The sequence below is a fragment of the Diadema setosum genome, chromosome 14, assembly GCF_964275005.1.
Source record: "Diadema setosum chromosome 14, eeDiaSeto1, whole genome shotgun sequence".
Taxonomy (NCBI): domain Eukaryota; kingdom Metazoa; phylum Echinodermata; class Echinoidea; order Diadematoida; family Diadematidae; genus Diadema; species Diadema setosum.
Window position 1 is genome coordinate 20,621,189 of NC_092698.1, and position 18,396 is coordinate 20,639,584.

General features: G+C 39.2%; 1 protein-coding gene across 1 annotated transcript in view; it reads left to right on the forward strand.

The window, feature by feature from the left end:
• The first annotated feature begins 7,164 nt into the window (after window positions 1-7,164).
• LOC140238200 (uncharacterized) overlaps window positions 7,165-18,396 on the forward strand; it is an 85,270-nt gene continuing 74,038 nt past the window's right edge. The window contains exon 1 of the mRNA XM_072318137.1: window positions 7,165-7,312. Within this exon, the coding sequence (XP_072174238.1) occupies window positions 7,165-7,312 (148 nt within the window). The remainder of the gene's footprint in view (window positions 7,313-18,396) is intronic.

Sequence of the window (18,396 nt, forward strand, 5' to 3'; positions counted from 1 at the left end):
TAAAATGGTATGCTCTGTACTATTTCATAAGTGTTTTCTTGGTATCTTGCAAAAAGTTAAAAGCTCAATTCTCATCTCCACCAATACTGTACTATCCCTTTAATATTCACCCTCTTTCTGTACTCCAGTAGAATTTATGATGAGAGCAAAGCCAAGTTGAATTCTTAAATGATTCTGGCCGGAATGCTTCACAAAATATGTGTAGAATCATGTGTAAGTGCCATGCTGTATATTTAGCAAGTCTATATTTTCACGAATTGGGACTTGCAGACAAATTTGCAAGTGGTTAATTTGTGATTGTGGTGTAATTTGTAAAGTAATGAATGGAGAATTGCATGCGTGTACGTCACATTCATGTCAGGATCAGAGTTCATATTTTTTGCATGGTTTTAAATCTGATTTAAAAAAAAAAAATGTTTGAGTGTTTTTGTGAAAAGCACTCGACTCACAAAATTTGTGAAAATAAAATCTTGCGAAATAATCCGTGTAGGGCCTAGACAGCACTTGCCCTACTATTTCTATCCATGATAACATGATGTTCCATCCACTTGTTGCATGGTTGCGCAAGCCCCAAAATCTCAAACGAACATCTGGCAAGCATTTGGATTGGAAATGATATGGATAAATAAATATCTGAATAGAGAAACTAACCAATCTACAAGTAAAAGAAATGACACTTGGTTTATTCACAGTGAGGTATGTGGAACTATCCATACTCTTTCGTGTAGGGTGGAAGGTGTCGTATGTGTAGGCCTACATATTTTGCTCGTACTGCAGAACTATCAGCAGCGGCTGGAAGCATGCAACTGTGCATACTGAAAGTCTGTGTGAATGCTAACGATGGGACTGGGTTTGACTTCTTTGTGAAGGAGACAGAAATAGAAGGGAAGTCAAACTGGAGAGAGAGAAATAGAAGCCGAGTCAAACTGGAGAGAAAGAAAGAAAAAAAAAAAGGAGAGAGGAGAAGGAGAAAAAAAAATCTAAGAAGAAAAAGATGTCAAGACTAAAACTTAGGGGTTGGGTGTAAAAAAAAAAAAAAAAATCAAAATACTTTCAGAGTGATGCATATGATACCAAAGTTCAAATACTTCTCGATTTTGAAGCCCTTTAGATGTGAAGCCCATTAACTCTGAACGATGTTGAAAACTTTTTCATTCATGGTACAAGACTAACGGTAAGCCTCATTAAGCTCATGTGATGTTATGTGTCTGCGGTCATTAGACTTTTTTTCACTAAATATTGATATAAAATCATCAGTGCATGCACATACAAGTATAATAGGCAAGACAAAGAGACAAAATTGTCTGTATGTTGTGAAAACTATGTGTGTCTTTAGTGTCTGCATGTACACACACACACACACACACACACACACAATTGTGGGACTACAACTTGTATATTGTCAGCCTTTGCATGACCTTTCTTTGACATGGAAAAATTCATGCGTGACCCTAGCTGAGGTCACTGTGTCATTTAAGGTCAGGAACTTGGAATTCTTTCTTCTGACTGGAGGGGGAAAAAAAGAGAGGCTTCTTTTAGAAGTCGGTCAACCTTGGCTGAAAACATTCTGCACAGTGAGGGGTTAGGATGGAAAAAAGAAGACAAAACAAAAATACCAGTGGTGTATAGGTTTATCAACTGAACTTTGACCAGCCAGTCCCAACATCAGCTCTTAAAGGTAATCTTGCTTCCTCTCTCCTTTGCAGAATGTTTGTTGAGAGAGAAAGCACTGAAGTGGCTGTCTCCTGACAAAAATAGAAGTGGCTAATGTTACTCAAAATGGACCTCATGCAGTGTAGATACTGCTTTCACTCACTTCAATCTTATTTTAGCCAAAATGAATATTACAAAACAGGCCCTTTTGAGGGAAAATGACTGCAAAGCATTTCCCCTACAAAAATTAGGGGAAAAAAAAAGAAATGATGAAACTTGTATTTCTAATATAGAGAAGCAATTGAGGTCATGACTGAAAGTCTTACTGTATGCTTCTTGTTGTTGTTGGTTTTTTTTTTTTTTGGGGGGGGGTAGCCTCACAATCTCTGAAGTGCTTTGCTTGATTATATTGCCATTCAACAATAGCATGAGAGCATAAAATTGCACATTGATCACATAACAGAGCATATACATTTGTAGCATGCAGAATTCTTCACCTTTGTACCCATTGCTGTCATGCTGTTGGAATTCAGAACTTAGAAGTAGGCATAAGCAGGAACATTGAGTTGTCCATATAAAGTATTAATACTACTATAGGTGGCTCATGCACACTTTCAGATATGATTATGCAAGTAAGAATTACATGTTCCGGAATTCTCACTGGAAAATACACAAGCAGCTTAAGTGCTAGTAGTAAAAAGATAGTCTACATTTTATAATTTTGTTTTTCATGTGTGTGTCCACAGAAAAATCCAATCAAAATTCCTGGAAGGTTAAAAACTTGTAGTATTTTACCACATGTTGGTCCTAATTGTACAAATGGCTCTTTGGTCTTGTCAACATTTGCTGTTCTATACCTTCTTTAAATGGAAAATGCATCTTATTACATTTTTCTTGTTTACATTATATGGGGACCAGGAGGGAAGGAAAAATATAGAGAAATTCAGCATCTTTTACATTTATTCCCTGCTGGTTTAATATGGAAACTACTTGATATTAGCAGAATTCTATAATTTCTTTAATGTGAAATAGAACATAGGGATGTAAATGGAAGGTTTGTGTGGGAAGAAGAACTCATTATAAGAAGCCTGCATAGATCTGTTAGTGGCTCCAGCCAAAGTGAGCTGTGGTAGGTGTCTTCAGATATGATCTAATGGACAAGTGCGCAAATACCATTGAGCGGATGAGCTCTGTGAAGTAGGCAATCCCATTTATGTGGCCATTGTCAATTTGCCGTGCTCGAGAGTGTGCAGCGGGAGCGCAAAAATATCAGTGGCGTTACATGTGCATACACTTGTTCAGGCTGCTGTATTGATATGCGGTGGGATGCAATTTGTATGTGGGCATGTAGTACACCACTGCAGCAAGGCTAAATCTATTCATGCATATGCCTGATTGTGATGCTATAACTCCGCATTGCTACCCTCTCCCCCATCCCCACCCCAGCACAGACACACACACACACACACACACACACACACACACACACACACACACATACATGCTCACGCAGAGCACATGACCCCCTACAAGCTCTTCCATATCTATCAAATCAATAACGTCAAGGCATAGATAGAAGTATCATATATTTCCAAGAGTGCATCTAGACTCTGGCCCGGGACATCACCCCCACTTCAGCTTTAGTAGCAAGGACTCTACCACGTGTAAGGGCGGAGAGCTGGAACGCGCATCCCCCATTTCTGGTTTATTTATGGAGTCAATCTTCTGGTGCAGCACAAGCGAGCAGGAACCACAAGGGGGATAACCTCCATCTACTACCAGTGGCACAGTGTGTACAATATACAATGTATGTAATATCTGTTGTGTGTGTCAGAAGAGTGCAAGATGCATATACATTGTAAATGCAATGTCTGCATTCACATCTGACATCATATTTCTTCAAATAATAGGATAAGCTGGAATTTCAGGTGCTTAAAAAAATAAAAGAAGCCTGTAAGATAGAGGTAATGACTTTTGATAAGTCAAGAATAGTTCCACTCCCCCGAGAGGTGATTTGTAGACAATAATGAGACAGCAAGAGATACAATAGAGAAGGAGTAAGTGGTACAAAAAGGATGGGGTAGACTTGGTCGTCTTTTTTTCACTTCTGATTACCAGGCCAGGCACACTGGTAGTGGTGAGCGGCGCTGACTCAGCCTCCGTTAATGTGAAATCTTGGCATTACAGGGGAGCTTGGGAGAGAGAGAGTGTGTATGAACCAGATGATGGGTTTGCGATTCTCAGTGAATGTTTAATGCACTGAGTCACCGTTTTTATTGGCGTCCATCAAGCCGCGGATGAACTTGCACTGTGGGATTAAAATGCAGCGATTGTGAATCTACCTGGGTGGGTTTTTTTTTTTCTTTCCTGATTCCCCCCCCCCCCCCCTTTTTTTCTTCCACAACTATGCACGGCAGTTTACACAATGCTCAACAAGCTGTGTATAGAGTGAATTGGATTTTGCCAGTGCATCATACGCATAGTTACAGAAATGTTGCGTGTACCTTCCTTTCTTCAATATTTAAGTACGTTCGCTTGTTCTCTAGAGGCGGAAGAGAAAACTTGCCACCAGCGAGACCGACTACATGTATGCGATGAGGTATGAATTAGCCCGAAAGATAAACTTGTTCAGAATATGAGAGTGGATATGAAAGGGAATGATGGGTCAAAAGAGATTGGTATGAAATATCACAGAAATTAAGAAAATTGCTAGTGTATCATGAATAGCAGATCTTATTCGAGTACATGCTTGTGCTGCTTGCATGGTGCAGCTTTTCAAGAGGCTCGTATTTCTTCATGTACAAAGGGAATATATTTATCATATATTCTTTTATTCAAGTTGAGAAATATATTTTTCCCGTTCAAAATCATGTGTAAAAATGTAAAGAATAGGAATGTCCTCGACATGAAGTAAATTTTCATGAAGACTGTGAAGTTTGCACCCTGCAATATATTGACGTGACATGCATTCTAAACCATCACCATTCAAAGAGGGCTATGTTGTTTCACCCTCAGAGGATGCATAGATATCTTTTTGTCATGGCATGCTTTGATAGCTCCCGTTGTATTTCAGTCAAGATTTCACTTGCCCTTTACACATTTTTATTTATTTCTTATTCAGAATGACTTGTCTATTTTAATACATTTTTATTTTTTTTAACAAACATTCATTCCATGATTTTGAACACAGTACTGGTATTGACATGAAATGTCTTGGTTCTATTTACAATAAGAATTGAACACAATAAGAAAAAATAAACAGTGACTAAAATTTTCTTGAACTTTGTGATCATAAAATCATTAGGCGACAGATGCATGCAGAGTGATCAGTGTAGCAAGGTATGCACTCGTATGTGCTCTAACAAACTTTGCAGGTGAAGAAGAGATTGCAAAAGGCAAAGAAAAGAGAAGAGGAGATTGAAAAAAAAAAATTGTGATTTGTGCTGTATAGGGGTTAGGTTCCTGTCCATCTCAAAATTGCATGCACTGGAACTGGGAATGCAACTTGGGGAGTAATTGCGTTTGCACCGAACGTAACAGCACGCACAGTCACGCACAATGTTGGCGATTTGGTATCGGAAAGAGACAGGCTCGAGTCTTTGTCAATTTGACTGAGTGTATTAGAGTGCCAGAAGAGAGTGCCATGTTACAAACCTAATATAATCTCATTCAAGATTGTCACCGGTTGTGCTGCTGCGCAAGGGACACACACACAGAAAAAAAGAGGATAAATCAGTGTTTTTCTACCTGACGTGGCAGATTATCAGTACGAACGAAGGGGGTGGGGAAACAGGAGGCTGGGGAAGAAGTGTTATGGCAAATCTGCGCGTGGAGATGCTGTTGCAATTTAATAATCGCAAATCAGATTTACGCCCATTGCGAATTCGGCCTGTGCGGCGATTATTTACAGTAGTGTATCCATGAATACAATTTTTCTTTTCTTTCTTATTCTTTTTTTTTCTTTTGCAGGGAGTGGGGGGGGGGGGAGGGTGGAGGAGGAGGTTGGTATTGACGAGAAACATGTAGAAAGCATGCAGGCTGGGTACTGTGACAGGATGAGTAAGAATGTCAAGTGCACATTCCATCTCATCATTCACGCATTCCTGTTCACCCGGTAATGACGCCGGCGTGATATCTGAAATGCCAGAAGCCTCGCGCAAGCAAACCTTCCCAGAATCAATGAGAGTATCATTCATGCCATTCTGCCGTGCCTTCAGTAGGAAAAGAATTTGTATTTTTTGTAACATTTTCATCACACAACGTATGTATGTCTATACATGAGATGATCATGATCATGATCATCATCATTATTACCAGGCATTTAGATATATATGCTATACATAGTTCAACTATATCACAGCAGTAAAAAAAAAAGAAAATGTATATGTACAAAAACAAATAGAATATATCAAATCATTACAACTGAGGAAAAAAGATAAGTTTTTAACATTTTTCTTAACCCGTTGAGTATGGACATATTTTGCTGTAACACACATCTCCCATAGACACCTGCCCGTGTATTCTTGAGACCCGTCTTCAATGTTGTGAACTTGCTGATTTGATGTAAGTGGGGAGCTTGTTCCATTCCTTTGTTGCTATCACAGTGAAAGTACGATCCCAGCTTTACTAGAACACTATGATTGTGTCTTTACTAAGTTTCTTGTCCTCCCCGTTAGTACTTTGAGTGCTGCCATCAATTCAAATTCAATTTATGTTTATAATCTTTTTTTTTTCCTCTTTGATTTATGATCATGCCGTGAGAAAAATCCTCGGATCAAGCCTATTCCACTCAGTTGACATGGTCTGATAGTGTGGCAAGCCTTCCTTTTCTTCTTCTCTGTCATGCAGAGGTCTTGTATAAGAAACCATTTGTCATCAGTGTGTAAATGTGGGCACAGTACATGATCTATTTGGTTGGTGCTATCTACATTTCACCTCATGCAGAAAGTGAAATGATGGGTAAAAGCAAAAGATCTGTGATCTTAAAGGCATATTTGGTATGTAATAATGAAAGTGAGAGCTTATAAAGTACCAGGTACTGTAAATGCGGAAATTTTTGCGGTACACTAATTTTCGCATATTTCGCGCTACTTCTGGCTAGCACGAATTCTAAAACCCGCGAAAATATCTTCACAATTTTTTCTGCACATTGTGAATGGGTTGACAATTGCAGATCGTTAATTCAACAACCCGCAAATATGTTTTTGAGCCGCTCAGCTCAAAAGATTAATGCGAAAATATCGACATTTACAATACATAGTAATGATATGATAATCATGTTAGAGCGTTTTATTTAAGCACTGTACATGACATTCAACAATTACAGTCCGTCCGTAAATCAACTACAGAAAAAACATGTAGTTGCTGTCTTCTCACAGATTATCTACACTGTAAACGATTGAATGTGTCTTTACCCATTTTTCATTCCTTTTCCATTTCTTCCATGTCTCCTCCAGGAGTATGATGTGGCACATAGGCAGGTGATTTGAGTCACCACCCACCGTCATCGCCATGGAAATGGATGCAACGCAATGCCCCAGCTGCCACCAGGCCTACGACAAAAGTCGCAAGCGCAAGCTGACAGATGCCTGCGGACATGCGCGGTGCTATACCTGCATGTTTGCGACGGAGGCCTGCCCAGTCTGTGCAGCTGCAAATGGTATGTTACCAATCCCCCAACAACCTCCTTCCCACCTTTCTCCTTTCCCTTCCTCCCTTCCCTGACCCATACCCCATCTCAACCTCCACCTCTACCCACACATTCCCACAAAACAATAACGAAAAAGAAACAAAAATGTTCAAATGAACACAAAAGTGAGACAAAATTATCAAAGAACCTCTTTAAAAATTTGAAAATGGTTGAAGCTGTGGTTGTAATCCAGCTTTTCTCATCTACCACTTTAACCCGTTGAGGATGAGGCGCGAGTATACTCGGGCAAGTGTCTATGGGAAATACGATGTGTATTAGCAAAAGCAGGCCATCCTCAACAGGGTTAAAGATGCTGTATAAATTTATAAGGCCTGTCTTCATCAGACTGAGGTGTCAAAAATAGCATGCTATTTTGTGGTTAGAAAATTAGCTTGGTGTCAAATCAACATGCTATTTGTGCAGTGAATATGCAAATAACATGTTATTTGGTTTGGAAAATTTTCCCCAAAATCTTGGTCTAGTTTGTGAAATAGCGCACTAATTTGTGAATTAGCACCCTATTTCGGTTGTGTCTTCATTAACCCAAAATTTTCTTGATCTCATTATTGAACGGTATGGTGAGATCACAGAATTCTCCTTGAAATTTTGTGGCTGATGAGCTGAGTAGTGATGCCAAGTATGCTTGCATCAATTTTTGGCTAATTTCTCAAGACTGTTTTTGAGCTAATGAAGATACACATTCGTAATATTGGTCTATTTTCCCAAACCACAAAATAGCCCACTAGTTTGAACTTTGGTCTGATGAAGACACGCCTATTGCATACTTTTTAGGTTCTTAAGGTTATTGACAGATTAATCAGTATCATATCTAGTGAAGCTCATGAATTTGTCACAGGTATCAAGATGTGTAAAAATCGCAAGTCAGATTTTGCTTTGACTTGAGAGTTCTTGGCTTTTTGTTGATCTTATGTGTAATGAGATCTGACAGGAGTGTGAAATCGACATCGTTGATTATGAGTGTTATTCTTGAAGTCACCATCCAACCATGCAGCAAAAGTACATGTATATGGCAAACATGTGGCATATAAAATGCAAAAAACAAAACATTGTTTTGTGGGTGATTTTTGTTATTGCTCAAATTCATTATCGCTCTTAGTATTGCAAAATTAAAGGTTCAGTGATTTTCAGTTGGCACAATGTAGTGGATGAGGGATTTGCCAGAGTCAGAAAGTATATCCTAAAGGGTGAAAAAATGTACACATAAATTAATGCATCAATTCAGGGGCTAATTCCTGTATGCTATCGTCTGTTCTTCACTGCAGTGCTAATGATAGGCTATTTGCAGGCATGTTGAAGAGGTACCTCATTTCATGTCTGACTGCTTCGATTTGCTGGCTGTTTCAAAACATATTTGCTCGTGGTCATGCACAGAGCGTTCACTGCATGGCTGGCTATCCACAGTCAGTAGAAAGATTTTTTTTTTCTCTCTCTTTTTCTTTCTTTTTTCATTGTTTGATGGTAAAACAAGCATTTCTGCTCTCCAAACAGAAGTCTGTTTTCCAGATCGATTTGCCGTGCGGTCACACCTTTTGAAAGAAATATCTGTTGACAGGGAAGTCGTGGCGCCATGCATTGATATGACTCACGACGGTGAAGAGCCGCTCGCGAAGGGGGTAGGGCCCGCCGGTTTTTCGGCAGAGAGAAAGAGGAGAGAGGTGATGAGTAGGCTTCGAAGTTGCGAAAATTTTCGCACTTGACGTGGGAGTGGACGTCGCGTTTCATACATAATTCTTGCGGGATTGTTGACCCTGCGCTGCCATGGTGTGATTGGAGACGGAATGTCTGGGTAGTTACTGCTCACTTCGTCAGGGCCCCCCAGACACCTTTCTAATATTGTCAATCGGATTCCTCTAAAAGTTGGCAGCAGGGGTGTTTGCCCAATTGGGGGGGGGGGGGGGGGAGGCTACTTGTATCACTGGCTCAGGCAAACTTTTCGTCTTCCCTCGTACAGCATTTTATACCTCAGGTTTACTTTTTTTTAAGCTGGCTGCCGTCATTTCAAATTAAACCGTGTGCCCCTCCTCCCCTCCTCCTGCACTTTTCATAACCTCACATATCCCCCACAGACGTACTTGCATTGAGCTGTACACAAATCTTCACCAAATGATCCACTTGATTTTTCTGGACATGAATGGAAAAGGACAAGACAATATATCCTTCCACTGAAATTGTTTTACTTCCAAAATAATTTGGCCAAGATAACTTTTAGGGGAACTGAAGTTGTAGTTTCTATATAATTACCCCCAGACAAGATTATAATAACATTTTTGTGTGAACAATCCAATAGGACACTTGTCGAGGTGGTGGCATCTTTACACTCAACAAATTTAAATATATTATGAATGTGGCAAGTATCACTGATGGTAGGAATCATGGGAATCGTTAAAAAAAAACCAACTTTCATATTTCAGGTCCAATTTGATAAAACCTCTATCACTCTCCCCATCTGACATTACCGTATTGTACAATGTAAATTAATTAAAGTCATTTCGAAAATGGGGTGATATAGCTATTATGTTTCATCATGTACACATGATTTCTTATCCCGTTGATGATCGAAGTTAAATGAGGGAGGAGGAGTGGGGAAGGAATAGGATGTGAAAATGGAAATTTTAGATCAAAATACACTTCAGATTACAAGTACTGAAGGTGAGTGAGGCATGTTGAGGGGCAGGTCTGGCCAATTTTAGGTTGGAAGTGGAGAAAGGGTACTTAGCATCGATCCGGCAGGAGGGCAGAGTCAGAGTCGCAGAGTTCAGGATTTTTAGCAGGGCAGGGCTACTCCCAATGGAGGAGTCACCGTGACGATCAGCTGTACATCTGCCACACTAGTGGGTACCCCAAACAGTTTTTAGGACATTCCGACCAGTGAACAGGGCTATTTTACTCCCAATGGGCGAGTGCCCTAAATCCTGTGAAATCAGTGAGATGGAATTTGCCCAGATTTTTGTTTTGTTTTTTCCTTGAGGGAACATGAAGAGATGTATGAATGTAGATTTTCGATGTAGGGAAGGTTTCCATATCTGGAGAAGTATTTCACAGGTAGAGCAGGTATATTTTGGGAGCCTGTAAAGTGATTTGCACTCCACGTAATACGTTTCCCTAAATTTAGGGATGAGCATTGTGATCTCCTTCGATCATTCAGATGTATCTTTGGCTGCATTATCATGTTTCAAAATTTGAATGCCATTTACGAGCAAGGTTTGAGATGTGATTATCGAGGTGTTACGTTTTTCTTGCCATCTCATAATTGTGACTTCAGTGTTGTCACTGCACGTCTGCTTTGCACCGTTTGACGGGGAAGTAAAGGTCAACTGCGAACCACCAAACATGCCGTCATCATTTGGGCACAAACAGTGGGTAGAAAACACAAATGGCACACACTTTCTACGCAATGGGAAATAGCTGGAAGTTGACCTTGGCAGCTCAGAGATAGAAACTAGTTTCAAAACGGCTTTGAGTTTATGTACTTGAAGAAAGGCAATTAAGGTTTCAAATGTGTTTCAAATTGCCCTTGAATGGTGTTTTAAATTGGCATTCTTAACATGTTTGGTAGTGTTTATCTATTGCTTGAAAATACCTCAAGCATATTTAGGATCATGATTCTGCATGCAAAAATTTTTTACATAAATGCACTTTTAGTGTTTCACCTTGCATAAAGTGATCACAAATATATGATATACTACCAGTGCATTACATTTTAACTTTAGAAATGTCTAACGACCAAGAAAAAAAAATCATGTGTTTTCCCTTTCTAGAAATTGATGATAATTTTTTTTGCCCACCATCTGCAAGTGAGCAAAAATTTGAAGCGCATAATTGCTTACATAAATATTCATTGTTTCGAGTTGCATTCCATGTTGCAGATTGGCAGTAATTTGATAAGTGTAAGATACTGTGATGATGAAGGGTTCAGTTTACATTGATAGCACTGAAATCATGATATTTCTCTCCTGGAGGCAATGCAAATATCTTCACGTCTGTTATCTAATTTAGAATGCTTTGCAATTCCAAAGGTACACATACTGTGTGCATTGCACATCATTTAATGATTTTTTTTAAAATCATTTTCTTATCTCTGCAAACGAGGAAGCAGTTTTTATCAACCACATTGAGCTCTTAACATTCCTGCATGTCCCAAGGACTGAATCTTTGTGGATAAAAAGCCTGCCTTCCAGATTAACACCCGGTTTCAGGAAAAGAAAGACATTCAAGATATATATCCTTGCATATATATCATCTGTGTTGAGAGGGAATGCCTACATAAAGGCCTATGTTTTAGAATCCGGGGTTATGATTTTGCTGTGACTTTTGCCCAATCAGTTTGTAGTAATTCCGAGAATATAGATGTCAGTCATGGTCTCCTAATCACCCAGCTCCTTGCTGAACTGGCAGTAACTGAACTGAGTGTACAACATCAACATTTCTTTGTTGGTTTTTGTAGGGAGATGGATAGATGATGTTATTTCACATATTGTTGCTCTGAAAGCAATTATTAAATTATCAAAGTGTTGTCATTGTTGTTGCTGTTGTTGTTGTTGTTATAAGATATACTTTTCCTATCCTGCATTAAGAAGCCAGATATGTAGAATGCTGTGTATTGGAACATGTAGGTGTGCATGCTGTGTATAGTATGGTGTAGGAGATGCAGATATTTTCCTCTCTTCTTTGAATTCCGTATGATGTACGTACTCACAACGTGTTCCAATGATTGCGTGGTTTCTTGACCATTGCCCTCTTCCTTCCTACTCTACCAAGGCTAAAAATAGCTCCAGAGAATAGGAGAAGCAGGCAGATATTGTTCTTATTCATTGTCCCCCACCCCATCATTCCCCCCTCCTCCCCCCCCCCCCAGGAAAAAATAATAACTCCATAAAGATATGAAAGCCTTCTGCTCTGCTGTGATGATCGCCGCCGACAACTGATTCTGACAACCATCACTGCTACTCCTCCAGCTTGGAAGAACGAAATTGAAAACATGCCTCCTCTTCCGAAAGGAGTTAAAAGCTCCGTTTATGCAAGGTCAGAAACAAAATATGCTTCAGAGGCATACTCTCTTGTGGTTGCATATTAAGGAGAATTGCGTTGTTGCTTTGCATGTATAGGTAAATGTCCTGTGCTCCCTTTTAGTATTCAGCAGCATTTACTACATCTGTAAGAGAATACGAGGGAGGGGTGATGCGAGGAGAGCTGGGTGGGGAGAGGGGAAGGGGATATGGGGGGGGGGGGGAAGGAAGAAGAGAGGAATTAGGTTAATATTTTTCCATCTGCTTCAAAAGAGCACTGCCCAGAGTTTTTTCCTTGTTTACGTGCGATGCCACGCTGTATTTATTCAGTTGTTTTTCTCCTGGCTTATGTGTACAATTTGCAGTCCGAGCTACCAGAATCGACTGCGCACATCATACAGATATGGAGAAGAAAAGAGTGCGTTTGTATGTGAGTGTGTGTGTTTGTGTGTGTGTGTGCATGTATTTCTTGAGAGAGGCAGAATGGAAGCAGCGAGAGATAGCAAACACACACGCATATATACACACACACACATGCAAAAAAAAAAAAAAAACAGTCAAAAGCAAACAAACAAACAGCTGACATACTTTCCAATTTGGCAATTAGATGCAGAGGGCATTGACTTTGTACAGAACTTGAAAAGCATATCTGCTTTTGTTGTGACAAGTTTACTGTACGTGTATTTCAATCTTTTCGCATACTTTGCAACAGAGGTTGCTCCCAACAGCCCAGAAAGCTTGCCCGACACTTAGTGAAACATAGTGAAAACTAATGCATGGAAACTGTTTTATTTTTCTATGTTGAAAAGTGTGCAGTTGTGCCAAATAAATGAGGGGGTTACTGAGTGTATGTTTGGCTTTTTTTATGGGGGGGGGGGGGTTGGGGGATGATGCCAATAATTTTTATTTTCTTTTGCATGCCCTATAGCTGTTGTGGATCTTATGAGATAATCTGAGCCAAAACAATGTTCATAAAGGTTTGTAGTACTGTAAAAGCTGTAATTTTCCTAAGGGTTTAATTTTGGCAAATTTTCACAAATTCACTGTTGGGCTGTGAATTTGACAACACATGAAAATATCGCCACATGCTGGGGTATGTTACTAGTATCTTTGTGCACTTATGATAGCCTCGATGTTAAATTGTAAAAACAACATGTTGTGAAAATGCCTGTGACTGTATTCACAAAAATGTCCGTGCACGAATACAGTATAACAGCTTTTACAGTACATTGGACCAAGTGTATTATTGTGTATTCTGTAGAACAGTTTACTGAATTTATTGACAGATTGTTATCAGATATCATATCACTCAAAAATCTTTGAGTAATCCCTGAGGTCACTCGAAAATGAGTGAAAATAACATATTTACTCAAAATTCACTTCAGTTTTACCGTAAACTCTTTTCTGTTATTCACTCCTTTTGAACATTTTCACTCTTTTTTCCTTCTTTTTTTTTAAAGAGTAAATGAGCCTATATATTGCGTGACAGATTTATGCCACTGTTGCCCTCAAATTTGAGATCCTCAAACTGAAGTATCTATGTACAGAGAAAATTGCGGTAGAGTTGATGTGATAACATGTCAGTGATGTTTGATGTTTGATCAAAACAAAACAAAACAAAACAAAAAACCACAGGCCAAGATGACTGATGAATTGAGATAACAGCAAAGAACCAAATTTGACAGAAAGGGAGTATAGTGAAGGATTCTCTTCTTGTTTTCTGCTGCCTCTAGCTTCTTACCCTCTTGCATATGTGTGCGTGTGTGTATGTGTTTTTGCAAGTTTCCTTTGCTGGGGACGGCTCGATCGCTCTTTTTTTTTTTTTTTTTTTGCTTTGGAGACACCCTACCTGTTCACCCCGTGGAACGAGTCGGCAGGGAAGTGGCGCCATGTAAATGATCATTTGAAACCCTTTGCGGAGCATCACCCTTTCCGAATGCAATCAGATTTGTGTGGCGCCGGCGAGCGCATTTGCCGATCGCCCCAAATGACGTGACGATGACCCTCACAGCCCCGCCACTCGTCAATCTGCTCGTGAGACTAATTCTGGTCGCTTTTCCAGGGAGGAAAGAAAAGGAAAAAAAAAACGAGAATCAGTGATGATGCATGGGATCATTAGGAGTCTGTATGTGTATTTGTGTGTGTGTGTGTGTGTGTGTGTGTGTTTTGTCTGTACTTGTCTTCTCTGTCCTTGTGATAGACCCTCTTTTTTTCCCCCAAAGTAGCTAGGATGATGAAATCAAACTATTTGAGAGTAAACACTTTATCCCTCCATTTATTTGAGGAAATTCCCATGCCATAGTCATTTCCCTGCAGAATGGGCGTTTAGTTAGAAGGGTGTTTATGGCACGTAATATCTGTACTTAATACACTGTACATCTACTGGTCCTATGTGTGCTGTTGGTAAACAAGGATTATTTTTGTCCTTGTGAAATTGTCAGCATGTTATGACCACAACTTATGACCTTAATTATAGCATTTGATAGGTGTATTTGCATGGTGATATAGACTGAACTGTGTTAAAATGCGTAGGTGAGATTGACTTTGGGAGTGTGTTATGAGACACTTTACTCATTGAGAGGTGGTTTAGCATCCCTCTTAAAAGTGCTGCTGTACATATGCAAATGATCTCGTTTTATCTTCCCAGAGAATGTTGCATCACATGGCAAACATATCATTCAATTCCTGATGACAGTGTGATAATGACATAATAAACTCTTATCTTTTGGCATCTCTCGGTCACAATAAAGCATTTTTTTTTTCCCTGAAAGGAAGTTGGGGGAAATGTCATCATTTCTTGCCACATGATGCTTTTGGTATAAAATGAGTTTTGCTTTGTTAAGCAAGTAAATGAAAAGCCATCAACATTTTCTTTGACATTGCTGGAAACTGTTCAAAGCAGGGCCATATTTGGTGAGACTGTTACAGTGGACTGTCATTTTAGGGAGATCTTCTTGCCAAAATTGTGCATTTTACCTTTGAGTGTTTTATTTTTAACTCTTCAGCAAGCAATATATTTGAGCTTTAGTAAATTGTGCATTTTACCTTTGAGTGTTTTATTTTTAAGTCTTCAGCAAGCAATATATTTGAGCCAAAGTAACTTTTGAGTCATGATAGTGAGTTAAAGGTAAAAGGTGGAAGTAATTTTGCATTTAGCTATCCACAAAAAAAAAAAACAAACACGAAAAACTGCTTGCTATTAATAGGTACTTTGAGGGTGCCAGGTTTTCATGCTGTGCATCTATGTGAATTTGAATTGTTGAGTATTGAAAAATGCACTGGTTGTACCTCTGAAAGCAGGCCAAGCCTGGCTATGAATATAGAAGGAAAATCAAGATCCGGGATAACATGGACTACAATGAATGAATAATCAGAAAGAATACAGAGAGGGGAACCCCCTCCCCCCCCCCCCCCCAAAAAAAAAAAAAAATCAGAGACAAGCGATGACGTGTTTATGAACTCATGGGTATCAAATACTTGTGGAATTTAGAATGAGCTAATTGAAGTGAGTGTATATGTTTATACCCTTTCAAGTATGATGTGTATTGTAGGTGCAAATATTCATATATTTTTTTCTTTTCTCTCCTAACCTTGGAAACTTGTGCTTGACAGTGATATCACAGTTCTCTCTGTACTTATCCAAAAATGTCTGAACCCGAAATTTTTGAAGAGGGGCCCCCTGTCGTGACTGCTCTTGCAGGCAACAGTATATTGGCAAAGACATTATGCCTATGTTGTTAAATCCAAAATGGCTGTTTATGGAGTAATTCACCGTGCGTTATTTCAGTTCTCTTGTTCGCCATCATTATCCTTGTCGGTTCACGGGATCGGCCGTCAGTCTTCAGTGGGCTTTCATCTCTCCCTCTCTCTCCCGTTTCGGTTTCGACTTTTGGTAAATGTGCTTGCGTCATCCCATTGACATTCAGCGACGTTTTCAGTAATGGCTGTTTACGTAGTTATGTAGCAGACTTTCTTCCCCTCCTCATTTTTTTTCTTCAAATATTTAGGAATGAGGCCTACCTGTTACAAGGAGGCAGGATAAAATAATTGCAGGAGAGGCATAGGCAGAAAGTGAGGCTGGAGCACACTGTAGAATGAGATAATGACCAATAACGCTCTCTGCCGAAATTCCTCTCGGAGGCAAATGGGGTCGCGGAGTAGTGGAATATCTAAAAGTGTATAACGAAAATAAAAGTTGACAGGATCTTGGGACGCCAGCAGCCATTATCATGCGGTTCGAATTTTCGCTGCTTTCACCTGATGGCGCTTCTCCTAACTGTCAACAGACATTAGATTATTTGATGTCGGAGCCCACATCAGGGTTCTTGTTGGAATGAATCGGTATTAGAAAGCTTTAAAAATATATATGTATCTGTACTGTCTCGTATCCTCTGTGATGATCAAAACTAAATGAACTCAGCATGAGGCATATTTGCTTCTTCTCTCGCGTGACATGGGGACTGTATGAAGGTATCCATGGTGCTTTTTAGGAAGAATTTATAAGATGATATGGACTTAAAGGCACTTGTACTTTGCCAAATTTGTTATGAAGATTAAAGCTTTCTAAACTTGAAAAGGTACACGTACAATAATTTTTCAAAGCTAATGTTGTGCAGCTATATACGTGTGCAAGATTACTGGTACGTCTGATTATAGTGTGATTGAAAGTTTTACTAGGACAATGAAGTGATGTGGGAGGGAGCAGCTGATATTTTAGCCCCAACAGTTCTTGGTGTTAGGGATTTTTCCAGCAAAAGAAAAAAAAAAGGACCATGCACATACATACAGCCTCATGGTTCATATTTGTCTCTATTTGTTGCTTGTCTGTTTGAGAAAGTGGGCAGGTTTTACCTCTAAGTATTAAATGCCTTATAAACTCTATACTCTGGCAATTTAGGTCACTGGCTGGAACAATGTTATGGAGGCTTTTCTCCATTGTGAAACCAGGGTTGTTATCTATATTAACCAGCCATCACCCATTTTATGGCCATCTTGATTGGAATATTGCTTTTCTACTGTTGTGCGATGGCAGCTGTTGTTTTTGTCAGTCTGTCGCCATGCTGAAATAAGAGATAATAGTTAGCGCGGAGACATAGCTCTCGGCAAGAGAATACTTTGTAGACAAAATTGCTGTGTGAGATAAATTGATGATATCAGTGTTCATAAAATGTATGATATTTAAGTGAAATTGAATTTGTCAAGTCATTCAGAATGCGGGTGAAGTATGACGAGAAATTAATGTGATGAAAATTCAATCAAATAGTAACTAAATCATGAGTTTAGCATGCGCATCATCAGTATCACATGCCACTTGTACAACTTCAACGTTACCCCATAGTAAAATGCCCCATAATATCTCATGTCTTACTTAACCAATTGAGGATGGACTGATTTTCCTACAACACGCATTTCCCATAGACACCTGCCCGCGTATACTTGGGACTAGTCCTCAACGGGTTAATCAGGTCTCCCGAAAAATGACCCCCAGTCTGTTGATCATTCCTGGTAGTCATGTGATTACATTTTGCCAATCATTTTGTGGTTTCACAACTTCACTATAAAATGCAAAGAAAATTCAACATATCTTAACCTTTCTAGCATATAAAAAGAGCACTCTACTTGCCTCTTACAGAAAACAGGGAGAATAACTTTACCCTTAACATATATTTTGTCAGTAGCAAGTTGAGGGAATGTGCACTGTTTGTAATGAATGAAATTTTGTGAAATTCTCTATATTTTCTTTTATACATGGTTGTCCTGTAGTGACCTCATGAATTTAGTAGTCTTCTCATCCAGCAATGGCGCCACCAAACTTTAAAAATTCATAACTTTCACACGGATTGTCTGATTTTCCTCAAACTTGAACACAGATATGCTTTACTAATTGCTGCACACACTCAATCCATGATTTTCGGTTTCATTTCCATATAATCCTTTCCTTACCTCTGTGTAGCTATGTTGCATAAAATTCTAAGGACATTTTTTTATTTATGCTTGTCCTGTAAAGGTTAAAGATTTAAGTTTTAC